General features: G+C 41.3%; 1 protein-coding gene across 1 annotated transcript in view; it reads left to right on the top strand.

Annotated features, from left to right (window-relative positions):
- The first annotated feature begins 1522 nt into the window (after nucleotides 1-1522).
- LOC133572691 (myelin protein zero-like protein 2) overlaps nucleotides 1523-12957 on the top strand; it is a 44580-nt gene continuing 33145 nt past the window's right edge. Inside the window, exon 1 of the mRNA XM_061925603.1 lies at nucleotides 1523-1914. Coding sequence (XP_061781587.1) covers nucleotides 1869-1914 — 46 coding nt within the window. The 5' untranslated portion in view covers nucleotides 1523-1868. The remainder of the gene's footprint in view (nucleotides 1915-12957) is intronic.

The raw sequence follows: 12957 nt of genomic DNA on the forward strand, positions 1-12957 counted from the left end.
GGTATCGGTTTTAAAATTATCGGTATCGGTTTCAAAAAGTAAAATTTATGACTTTTTAAAACGCCGCTGTGTACACGGACGTAGGGAGAAGTACAGAGCGCCAATAAACCTTAAAAGGCACTGCCTTTGCGTGCCGGCCCAATCACATAATATCTACGGCTTTTCACACACACAAGTGAATGCAAGCATACTTGGTCAACAGCCATACAGGTCACACTGAGGGTGGCCGTATAAACAACTTTAACACTGTTACAAATATGCGCCACACTGTGAACCCACACCAAACAAGAATGGGAGAACATCCGCACCGTAACACAATATAAACACAACAGAACAACTACCCAGAACCCCTTGCAGCATTGACTCTTCCGGGACGCACAATATACCACCCCCCACAACCCCACCCACCTCAACCTCCTCATGCTCTCTCAGGGAGAGCATGTCCCAAATTCCAAGCTGCTGTTTTGAAGCATGTTAAAAAAAAATAATGCACATTGTGACTTCAATAATAAATATGGCAGTACCATGTTGGCATTTTTTTTCCATATATTGAGTTGATTTATTTTGGAAAACCTTGTTACATTGTTTAATGCATCCAGCGAGGCATCACAACAAAATCAGGCATAATAATTTGTTAATTCCACAACTGTATATATCGTATCGGTTGGTATCGGAATCGGTAATTAAGAGTTGGACAATATCGGAATATCGGATATCGGCAAAAAAGCCATTGGTCAACAGCCATACAGGTCACACTGAGGGTGGCCGTATAAACAACTTTAACACTGTTACAAATATGCGCCACACTGTGAACCCACACCAAACAAGAATGGGAGAACATCCGCACGGTAACACAACATAAACACAACAGAACAACTACCCAGAACCCCTTGCAGCATTGACTCTTCCGGGATGCACAATATACCCCCCGTCCCCAACCCCACCCACCTCAACCTCCTCATGCTTTCTCAGAGAGAGCATGTCCCAAATTCCAAGCTGCTGTTTTGAGGCATGTTAAAAAAAAAAAAAGCACTTTGTGACTTCAATAATAAATATGGCAGTGCCATGTTGGCATTTTTTTTCCATAACTTGAGTTGATTTATTTTGGAAAACCTTGTTACATCGTTTAATGCATCCAGCGGGGCATCACAACAAAATTAGGCATAACAATGTGTTAATTCCACGACTGTATATATCGGTATCGGTTGATATCGGAATCGGTAATTAAGGGTTGGACAATATCAGAATATCGGATATCGGCAAAAAAGCCATTATCGGACATCTCTAATTGTGTCCAATATTTTCAACAAAGATAAAATAATTTAATAGTTAAAACAAACTGCGCATCTTGAAAAATATCAGGTTGTGTTTCTATATTTAAAATAAAAATAATAAACCAAAGAATCAGCAACCCTACTTCCTGGTATCTTAGCTAACTTCCTGGCAGCCTAGCTAACATCCATTAGCTTGTATTATCATTTATATACATCACGACTTACTTTGTAATGGACGTTGCGTCACGAGGTTGCGCAATAGCCTCTGTGTCGTGCGCCATTTACGCAGCAGCAGAACAGGTTGGGTGTGTTTTTTTCCTCCCATTTGGATGTCGCTGGAGAGAGAGATGGGCGACGATGAGGTAGAGCGGAGGATTGGACACGTGCCACTGAGGTGGGCGGGAAGCTGCAGAGTCTGACTTGAGGAAGAAGACCAGTGGCGAGTCCGGACGCGTCCTGGGTTAGACGTGGAAGTAGAACGCAAGACTCCCGAGTTTGATTTGTCTTCCAAAGGGATCTCCAGATAGAAGTTTGGACAACGGGGGTTAGTTAGTTGTCTCCAGGTTTCTCGATCACTCAACAGTCAGTCTTCCAATGTGCGTCAGAGGAATTCTTCTCCTGTGTGGACTCGCAGCTTCAGGTGAGATTATACACTTTTATGTCTCTTTCTCACGTCATTAAAACTATTTTAGCGGGGCTAAAGTTCCTTAAAAGCCCCCTTTTGAATTAAAGATGATTTTTAATTCATGTTGAATGTGTTCTAAACTGTCATGTTTGACAAGTAATCAACTTGGCTCAATGGAGCAACTATTTACGTGGCCTTCTGTTGACTGCATTTAAAACCTAAAACAGACAAATATCACTGCTTGAAATAAATAACTTTGTTTGGAAATACACGTGAAAGAAGGAGGTGAAAAATAAAACAATATGTGTACTGAAGATAAATGTAGCGATTTTTATTTTTTTTAGCGACGTTCGAATCAGGTTTTTTCCGATATGATCACCTGGTTGCGTCAGGGCTGTGCTCTTTAACGTCTTTCATGTCCTTTGTGTTCTTTAATATTTCCCCTCTTGTTTTCATGTCTTTAACGTATTTATGTGGACGTTTTTTTAATCTGCACTGCAATCAGAATCAGAAATACTTTATTAATCCCCGGGGGGAAATTAAAAATTTCAGCACAATCCCATTCAAGATCAGACAAACATTACAGAGAGACAGAACAGGATCAAAAATTACAGGGAGACAGAACAGGATCGCTGACGGGGTCTGCCAACTTCCGGCGCTCCTTACAAAAAAGGCGAGATACAGTTTAACAATGGGGGAGGGAGAAAAAAAATTGGTCTCAGCCTGGGCCCCTGGAAAGGGGTCCAGACTGAGGCCAATGGAAAAAACAACTCATAGCCATAGCACACATCCCTTTTACATGTGTGTAAGAGGGAAACATCAAACATCAAAGAACACAAAGGACATTAAAGGGGAACATTATCACCAGACCTATGTAGGCGTCAATATATACCTTGATGTTGCAGAAAAAAGACCATATATTTTTTTAACCGATTTCCAAATTCTAAATGGGTGAATTTTGGCGAATTAAACTCCTTTCTATTATTCTCTCTCGGAGATCGGGAAGCAATCCGCCATTTTCTCACTTTCGTCGGTGTGTTGTCGGAGGGTGTAACAACACGAACAGGGACGGATTCAAGTTGCACCAGTGGCCCAAAGATGCGAAAGTGGCAATAAATTGGACGAAATTTGTTCGAAATACGAGGCTGTGGGGAAAGTCGACGAAATGGTCAGTCGTTTGTTCCGCTCACTTTACCGACGAAAGCTATGCTACGACAGAGATGGCAAGAATGTGTGGATATCCTGCGACACTCAAAGCAGATGCTGACATCAACTCCAAAACTGGACAGATCAGCTTTCAGGAAAAGAGAGCGGATGAGGGTATGTCTACAGAATATATTAATTGATGAAAACTTTATTCATTACTCGCGGTTTGACGTAAATTATTATACATAAACTGTGTTTACCAATAATTTAGATTAAAAACATTTATTTTTTTCAATCATTCGAGTACATTCGGGTAGTCTTGTGTAATGCAGTATGTTGTGTCTATTTAGGTATGGTTAACCTGAGTGCTGAAATCGTGGAAAAATATATGTTCTTAGTGCGCCTGAATGGGCTGTCTGCACTCTCAAAGTGCATGTTGTTGCCAAATGTATTTCATATGCTGTAAACCTAGTTCATAGTTGTTAGTTTCCTTTAATGCCAAACAAACACATACCAATCGTTGGTTAGAAGGCGATCGCCAAATTCGTCCTCGCTTTCTCCCGTGTCGCTGGCTGTCGTGTCGGTTTCGCTTGCATACGGTTCAAACCGATATGGCTCAATAGCTTCAGTTTCTTCTTCAATTTCATTTTCGCTACCTGCCTCCACACTACAACCATCCATTTCAATACATGCGTAATCTGTTGAATCGCTTAAGCCGCTGAAATCCGAGTCTGAATGTGAGCTAATGTCGCTATACCTTGCTGTTCTATCGGCCATGTTTGTTTGTATTGGCATCACTGTGTGACGTCACAGGAAATTGGACGGGTGTATATAACGATGGTTAAAATCAGGCACTTTGAAGCTTTTTTTAGGGATATTGCGTGATGGGGAAATTTTGAAAAAAACTTTGAAAAATAAAATAAGCCACTGGGAACTGATTTTTAATGGTTTTAACCCTTCTGAAATTGTGATAATGTTCCCCTTTAAAGACATTGAAAGAGCAGAGCTGATGCAACCAGCCACTTCTACATACAGCTATGAATAAAAAGTTAAAAAATAAAAATAAAAACTCATAATGTTTCCATTATGAGACAAATACAAGTATATCCCATCCTATGTATTAGCTGTACATTTTCAATCAATTTATGGTGGATGCTATTGACAGGTTTTTTTTAACTTGTTATGTGTTCTTTTTTATTACAATTGTTTGATCGATTAGACTAATACATAATGTTGGATACAGAGAACATACAAATCCTTTATTTATTGAGTCAAAAATATTGAAGTTACAGGATTTGGTAAAATTGCAAACAGCTAAAATTATGTACAAAGCAAACTATAACCTGCTACCAAAGAATGTACAACAATTCTCTACAAAAGAGGATAAATCTAACCTTAGAGGAAAATCTAATTTAAAACATTTGTATGCACGTACAACATTTAGAACCTTTAGCATATTCAGTATGTAGAATTAAATCATGGAATGGATTAAGTAAAGAAGTTAAACAATGTACTGATATGATCCATTTTAAGAGGTTGTTCAAATGAATAGTGCTTACAAAGTACAAAGAAGAAGAATTATGAGAAACACTTTCAACCTTTTTATTGAAAATAAGATATTCTTCATCTCAGTATGTGTATCATGACTGACTTAATGATATATTACAAAACTGCTGTATTAATCATTCATGGATGTCTTTATGCTACAAAAAGAAGTCAGTAAATGAATGTATATATTTCTAAACGCTCTGAAGTGGGAAAGGGGTAGGATTAAAAAAGCTTTGCTTCTTCCTACTCCTTTTCGGACATGATGTAAAGTGAAATGATATGAAATTGTGTGATGTATTAGGCTGTTAGTGTGTTCAAGTTCGAAATAAACTAAAGAAAGAAAGAAAGTCAATAGTACACAATAGCTGGACAAAATCAAAGTACTCATTTAAATATTTCGTTTTTTGTCTTCCTGTGTCCAGATAAACATTAACAAAAACTAATAAAATATATTTTGAGGAATTAAACATATTGATCTGATCACTGCATCTCAGAAAACACTTGGCTCTTCAATTGAAATACAGTAGCGTAGTAGGCCTAAGTATTTGTTAAAACAAGGCAGAGGTTTTGTTTAAACAAGTATATTTAACATGTTGGCCACTGTAAGAATACACACAGTTTAAACAGTAAAACTGTGTTTGAATATAATTAATACTTAATAATTAAGTGATTCTTTGGCGTACCACAAGATAGAGCCTGCGTAACACTGTACCACAGTATGAGAATCACTGTTCTAGTATCAATAGGCGAGGTTAGCTTACTTATATTATAAGCATGCCTGCTCCTGGCTTTCTCTGTGTGTATAACATGCTTAGTTGGCCTCATCCTCCCTTGATAATGAGGCTCCACACTGTGTATGAAGACACATTGTTAGCTGCTAGCCACTTGTCTCAGCGTTTGTGATTGGCATTAATAAGCATTGGCCGACCACATACTTTTTCACGAGAATCGACCAATACAGATTGGTGGTCGATTGATTGGCACTTCCCTTGTATTAATAGATGCAATAACACTTAATGAGCTACATCGGTATTTCGGTTTTTGTTAATAATCCGTTCCAAAATGTCAGAGGAAAACCAAAATATACAAAAACAAAAGCACTGCTCCTCCAAAAAAAATGTGTCCAATTAATCCGTTCTAGAAATGTAATCTGTTTTCCATGCAGGCTTTTTTTGTGATCTCCTTTCTAGTGGCAGCTGCATCCAAGCACACCTCCAAACAGTTTGTCCTTTTAAAAAACAGAAAAAGGAAAAATGACACGCCATGTTGTCTTTACAAAACAAAAACACTTTCGATGATTTTATTCTACATAACACACTTCTTTGTCATCAAGGTCAGCGGTGTCGAACTAATTTTGGTTCAAGGGCCACACAAACCCTAATTACATTTCAAGTGGGCCAGGTCAGTACAATCATAACATAATTACTGTACCTACTGTATATATAACATTAAGTCATCGTCCCCTTTGTTTCATGCAAAAAAAGTACAATTGAAAGTCTTTATATTTAATGATGATATATCCATTTACAAATCATCATGAACAACATCAGACTTCCTTAGTGTTTTGACAATGACAGGTATTTGAAACTAAGAATATATATCTAATTCGGTCTCTTCTCAGTTGTGCACTAAAAAAAAGTCAGTAGATTTTAAAAGATTAAAAAAAAACTTGGCAGCTCAGTCTTTTAAAATAACAGTTCTATCGTTTTTCCATTTATACTAATTACCTGTAAAAACAGCTAGTGGTAGTAGTTGTTTATTTTGTACATACTAAAAAAGTTACATCCATCCATCCATCTTCTTCCGCTTATCCGAGGTCGGGTCGCGGGGGCAGCAGCCTAAGCAGGGAAGCCCAGACTTCCCTCTCCCCAGCCACTTCGTCCAGCTCCTCCCGGGGGATCCCGAGGCGTTCCCAGGCCAGCCGGGAGACATAGTCTTCCCAACGTGTCCTGGGTCTTCCTCGTGGCCTCCTACCGGTCGGACATGCCCTAAACACCTCCTTAGGGAGGCGCTCGGGTGGCATCCTGACCAGATGCCCGAACCACCTCATCTGGCTCCTCTCGATGTGGAGGAGCAGCGGCTTTACTTTGAGCTCCCCCCGGATGACAGAGCTTCTCACCCTATCTCTAAGGGAGAGCCCCGCCACCCGCCGGAGGAAACTCATTTCGGCCGCTTGTACCCGTGATCTTGTCCTTTCGGTCATAACCCAAAGCTCATGACCATAGGTGAGGATGGGAACGTAGATCGACCGGTAAATTGAGAGCTTTGCCTTCCGGCTCAGCTCCTTCTTCACCACAACGGATCGATACAGCGTCCGCATTACTGAAGACGCCGCACCGATCCGCCTGTCGATCTCACGATCCACTCTTCCCTCACTCGTGAACAAGACTCCAAGGTACTTGAACTCCTCCACTTGGGGCAAGATCTCCTCCCCAACCCGGAGATGGCACTCCACCCTTTTCCGGGCGAGAACCATGGACTCGGACTTGGAGGTGCTGATTCTCATCCCAGTCGCTTCACACTCAGCTGCGAACCGATCCAGTGAGAGCTGAAGATCCTGGCCAGATGAAGCCATCAGGACCAAATCATCTGCAAAAAGCAGAGACCTAATCCTGCAGCCACCAAACCGGATCCCCTCAACGCCTTGACTGCGCCTAGAAATTCTGTCCATAAAAGTTATGAACAGAATCGGTGACAAAGGGCAGCCTTGGCGGAGTCCAACCCTCACCGGAAACGTGTCCGACTTACTGCCGGCAATGCGAACCAAGCTCTGACACTGATCATACAGGGAGCGGACCGCCACAATCAGACAGTCCGAAACCCCATACTCTCTGAGCACTCCCCACAGGACTTCCCGAGGGACACGGTCGAATGCCTTCTCCAAGTCCACAAAGCACATGTAGACTGGTTGGGCAAACTCCCATGCACCCTCAAGGACCCTGCCGAGAGTATAGAGCTGGTCCACAGTTCCACGACCAGGACGAAAACCACACTGTTCCTCCTGAATCCGAGGTTCGACTATCCGGCGTAGCCTCCTCTCCAGTACACCTGAATAGACCTTACCGGGAAGGCTGAGGAGTGTGATCCCACGATAGTTAGAACACACCCTCCGGTTCCCCTTTTTAAAGAGAGGAACCACCACCCCGGTCTGCCAATCCAGAGGTACTGCCCCCGATGTCCACGCGATGCTGCAGAGTCTTGTCAACCAAGACAGCCCTACAGCATCCAGAGCCTTAAGGAACTCCGGGCGGATCTCATCCACCCCCGGGGCCTTGCCACCGAGGAGCTTTTTAACTACCTCAGCAACCTCAGCCCCAGAAATAGGAGAGCCCACCACAGATTCCTCAGGCACTGCTTCCTCATAGGAAGACGTGTTGGTGGGATTGAGGAGGTCTTCGAAGTATTCCCTCCACCGATCCACAACTTCCGCAGTCGAGGTCAGCAGAACACCATCCGCACCATACACGGTGTTGGTAGAGCACTGCTTCCCCTTCCTGAGGCGGTGGATGGTGGTCCAGAATCGCTTCGAAGCCGTCCGGAAGTCGTTTTCCATGGCTTCCCCGAACTCCTCCCATGTCCGAGTTTTTGCCTCCGCGACCGCTGAAGCCGCACACCGCTTGGCCTGTCGGTACCTGTCCGCTGCCTCAGGAGTCCCATGAGCCAAAAGAACCCGATAGGACTCCTTCTTCAGCTTGACGGCATCCCTCACCGCCGGTGTCCACCAACGGGTTCTAGGATTACCGCCACGACAGGCACCAACTACCCTGCGGCCACAGCTCCAATCAGCCGCCCCGACAATAGAGGTGCGGAACATGGTCCACTCGGACTCAATGTCCAGCACCTCCCTCGTGACATGTTCAAAGTTCTTCCGGAGGTGGGAATTGAAACTCTCTCTGACAGGAGACTCTGCCAAACGTTCCCAGCAAACCCTCACAATGCGTTTGGGCCTGCCAGGTCTGTCCGGCATCCTCCCCCACCATCGCAGCCAACTTACCACCAGGTGGTGATCGGTAGAAAGCTCCGCCCCTCTCTTCACCCGAGTGTCCAAAACATGAGGCCGCAAATCCGATGACACAACTACAAAGTCGATCATAGAACTGCGGCCTAGGGTGTCCTGGTGCCAAGTGCACATATGGACACCCTTATGCTTGAACATGGTGTTCGTTATGGACAATCCGTGACGGGCACAAAAGTCCAATAACAAAACACCACTTGGGTTCAGATCCGGGCGGCCATTCTTCCCAATCACGCCTCTCCAGGTTTCACTGTCGTTGCCAATATGAGCGTTGAAGTCCCCCAGTAGAACGAGTTACATCAAAATCCAAATTATTTACAATTCACAGTTCAACATGTCCGTAAGGGAGCAGGAAGACGCACATCCTATTTAATCTTATCCTGCATCTCACATCCCAGCAATTACTTGTAAATGTGTTAAATAAAACAAACAAAAAAACCTGGCAGCTTAAAAATGTTACCGCAAAAATAATAGGGGTAGCGTTTTTCAATTTACAGGACAAGCAGTAGGAAATGGATGGATGGACAGTGTTAAATAAACACTTAAAATAAAAAATAAATAAAAATCTGGCAACTGAGCTGCCCGTTTCTACAGGTTTTCTAACCAAAAAAGTGTGCACTTCTGCAACGCAGTGTGCCCCAAGTTGATTTTGTTTGGAAATTAATCCAGGGGGCCCCATTGAAGCCCCTGAGAGTGCTGGTATTGGCCTATGGGGCGTATGTTTGACACCCCTGGTCTAGATTGTAGTATTGGATGTGCTTTGGTGTAGATTTTTCTCTACAGTATATATCAACTATTTTTAGTTTTGTCACAATTCAAAATAAACTCTTATACAGTGAAACTACATGCAAGCTCACGCCCAAATGCAGTAACCTTTTAATTTGACACTTTTGCATTGTTTACCACAAGTATCCAACATTTATAAGTCAGAAAAGTTGAAAATTATCATAGGTCCCCTTAAAACTGTTTTTAAAATGTGCAATTTGAATAAAGTGGTTTGTATTCGATTGAATATAAATTACGAATGAACATATGAACAAATCAACATTTATGTATCAAGGAAGTGGTCTAAGATGTAAAAGGGGAGTGATGTTCGTATGTTCTGTTCTCATACTTACTCATTCATTCATTTTTAGTAAAAAACTATAAATATCCATTTACCGTTAGTTGTTTTAGGTCGTCTTTTATAACATTTCTAGTATTCTATCAGACTTATTGTATTGGTGTTTCTGAAAAAAGAACCCAAGCACATATGCGAAAGATTTTTACAGCTAAGTAATATAAATATGTATATTTATTTATATCTTATATACCAGCCCCTACAAGCATTTTTTTTCTGTCATTGTGGCCCCCGAATAAAATTAATTTCTAAGCCCTGCCTATCTTCCAATTGTGGTAACATCTCTAAGTTTTCAGTTATCGTATTTTACAATCAAACAATAACGCATAGGGATGGATACTGAATTTGGTGCTTTTATAGGTACCGGCCGAATTACGTTGGAGCGATAAAGTACTGATTCATTCACGTAAAATCAAACGGTACCATATTTCTACCTTTTGTTGCATGTGATGACGTCACGTTTGGTTGCAGACTAAGCAGTTAACGGGAAAACGTGTATTAATTGCAGACGGCCTCTGGGTAATGTTGTAATCCATGCCAACAAAGCAAGTATCTCTGATAGATAGCACTCAAAAGTAAGGCTCCACTTTTCAAATTGCGCTAGCTCGATGCTAATTTACATTGGATGTGCCATATACAGTACATGCTACTGATTAGCATGAGAGATTTTACATGCTGATTTAAAACACTTCCAAACATGTTAACTAAAACAAAGATACATGTTGCACTGAAACACCTGACGTGTAATTAGTACAACAAGTGCTACCTTGCCACTTTGTGGTTCACTTATCTGCGGTCTCAGTGCATTAAAGATTTTGAAGTACCTATCGAGTACCGTTGCGATTTGAGTACCTATTCAAATTTTATGTTAAAACTACTTAGGTCTAAGTGTTTTAAGAGCATAGGAATTTTTTTTAAGTATGTTTGAAAGCTGTGTGGAGTGTGTGGAAGGCTTATAAACACATCAAAGGGGAAACACATATTTATGTAATTTTGCATATTATTCACGGTCCTTATGTGAGATAAGCACACACATGTTTTTCTTTTCTTATGCATTCTAACTCGTAAATAAACGCGAGCAAAAGTCAGTTAACAATAGCGCCAACTGGAGTCGCTCTATTCCGCCTAAGAAGCGCTCAAAAAAACACCTCTCTCAACAATTTATATACACATTGTAAGTATATATGTAATGTAGTAACAGGCACATTCATATTAGCATGTAATATTTACGTATTTTGTCCATTTTAACATTTTAAGCATACAGCGGTGCAATAATTTTATAGACTCATCACAATGTTTGCTTTTTCATCAACAACACTACTAATCATAGCAGACTTCATGAGAGACAACAAACATAATAAAACAATCACTTACTGTACAATATCTGCTCTCACTTGGATGCCCACTGATGGAATATTAAAATCTTGCCGTTTAAATGAAGAATTAATCATAATCCTTGCAATGGGCTCAGAAAAAAAAGCAGATGCCGCAAACGAGCGTCTTTTAGCGTTTGGTTTTTTTCCATCTCCGGGTTAGGGAGCGAAATCAAAAACCGGTTCTTGTTCAGAACTCGTTCCCAGTGTATCAATTCCTTGGAATCGCTTGCCAATTTCTCCCACGATTTCTTTGTCTATGCCAGTTGTTGGAAATCACTTCATTACCTAATGTACTTAGTAACGTCAGAAAGCAAAATGGCGGTGCCTGGGTGGGACAAACGCCCTCGAGTTGACTACATTTTACAAGAAACAATTGCAACATCACAACTTGTAAGAACTGCATGGTTGCTACTTAATCAAGAAGAGGACATACGTGCAATATGCTGAAACATTTAAACACACAGCATGCAACAACTATCAATGAATTAGGGATGTCCCGATCCAGGTTTTTGCACTTCCGATCCGATACCGATATTGTTTTTGCATTTCCGATCCGATACCGATACTGACCGATACCGATACTGACCGATACTGGCCTATCCGAGCATGTATTAAAGTTTAAAGTTATTTAGCCTACTTAGTTGTCAGAATCATGTTAAAAAGGGTTTTAGTACTCTTGATAACAACTAGCCAGCTGAATTAGGGGAGTTTGAATAATACACAATGGTTGGTAACAAGAAACTGACCTGTTTATTCAAGGATAAACACAAAATAGACAAAATTATACATGACAAACAGAAATGGCATCATTGAACTAGGGCTGGGCGATATGGCCTTTTTTTAATATTGCGATATTTTAAGGCCATATTGCGATACACAATATATATCTCGATATTTTATGCCTTAGCCTTGAATGAACACTTGATGCATATAATCACAGCAGTATGATGATTCTATGTGTTTTGATTGATTGATTGAGACTTTTATTAGTAGGTTGCACAGTGAAGTACATATTCCGTACAATTGACCACTAAATGATAACACCCGAATACGTTTTTCAACTTGTTTAAGTGGGGTCCACTTAAATTGATTCATGATACAGATATATACTATCATCATAATACAGTCATCACACAAGATAATCACATTGAATTATTTACATTATTTATAATCCAGGGTGTGGAGGGGGACGCCTGATGTAAGTGTCAAAAAGACAGCCAAAAGAGTTTGATATGAGAATAAATCTAAAGTTAAAATATAGGGTAGAAATGCACCCATTTGCAGGAAATGTGTCCGTGTGTCGAAAATTGTTATGCGCTTATTTTTTTATTTGATTTTGTGCGTGGCATAGATTTGCCGTGCGCAGAGGACGCTTGAGCAGGCGCGCACCTTAGCGGCTGCGCTAGCATCACAGCTAACGTTAGCCATGCCGCTACCTCGCTCTCTGCTGGGAGAGGACGTATACGTATGTGACGTATGACGTGACAGTATGTGACGTGTGTAAGAAGGTGCGCTCGCTGTCTGTGAGAAGGAGACACAGGAAAGAGTGAGAAGAGCCTGTCGTGTAATGCCAGCAGCTAAAAGCAACTGCGTGAGAATTGTGGATGTGTTGAAGGTGTGCTGGAAAATGCGGAACGGAAATTACGGAGCAGCAGAAAAGTGGAATGTATTATTTAAATAGGTGCGTTGGAAAACACGGACCGGAGTTTTTTAAACTGGATCTGGATCGGCATTTTCCCATGCCTTGCCGATACGCAATTTTTGGCAAATATCGGCAGCCGATCCGATCCAAATATCGGATCGGGACATCCCTACAATGAATATTACGTTTTTGAACCGCATCGATCTCAATC

Source organism: Nerophis lumbriciformis, linkage group LG30 (assembly GCF_033978685.3).
Source record: "Nerophis lumbriciformis linkage group LG30, RoL_Nlum_v2.1, whole genome shotgun sequence".
NCBI classification, from domain to species: Eukaryota; Metazoa; Chordata; class Actinopteri; order Syngnathiformes; family Syngnathidae; genus Nerophis; species Nerophis lumbriciformis.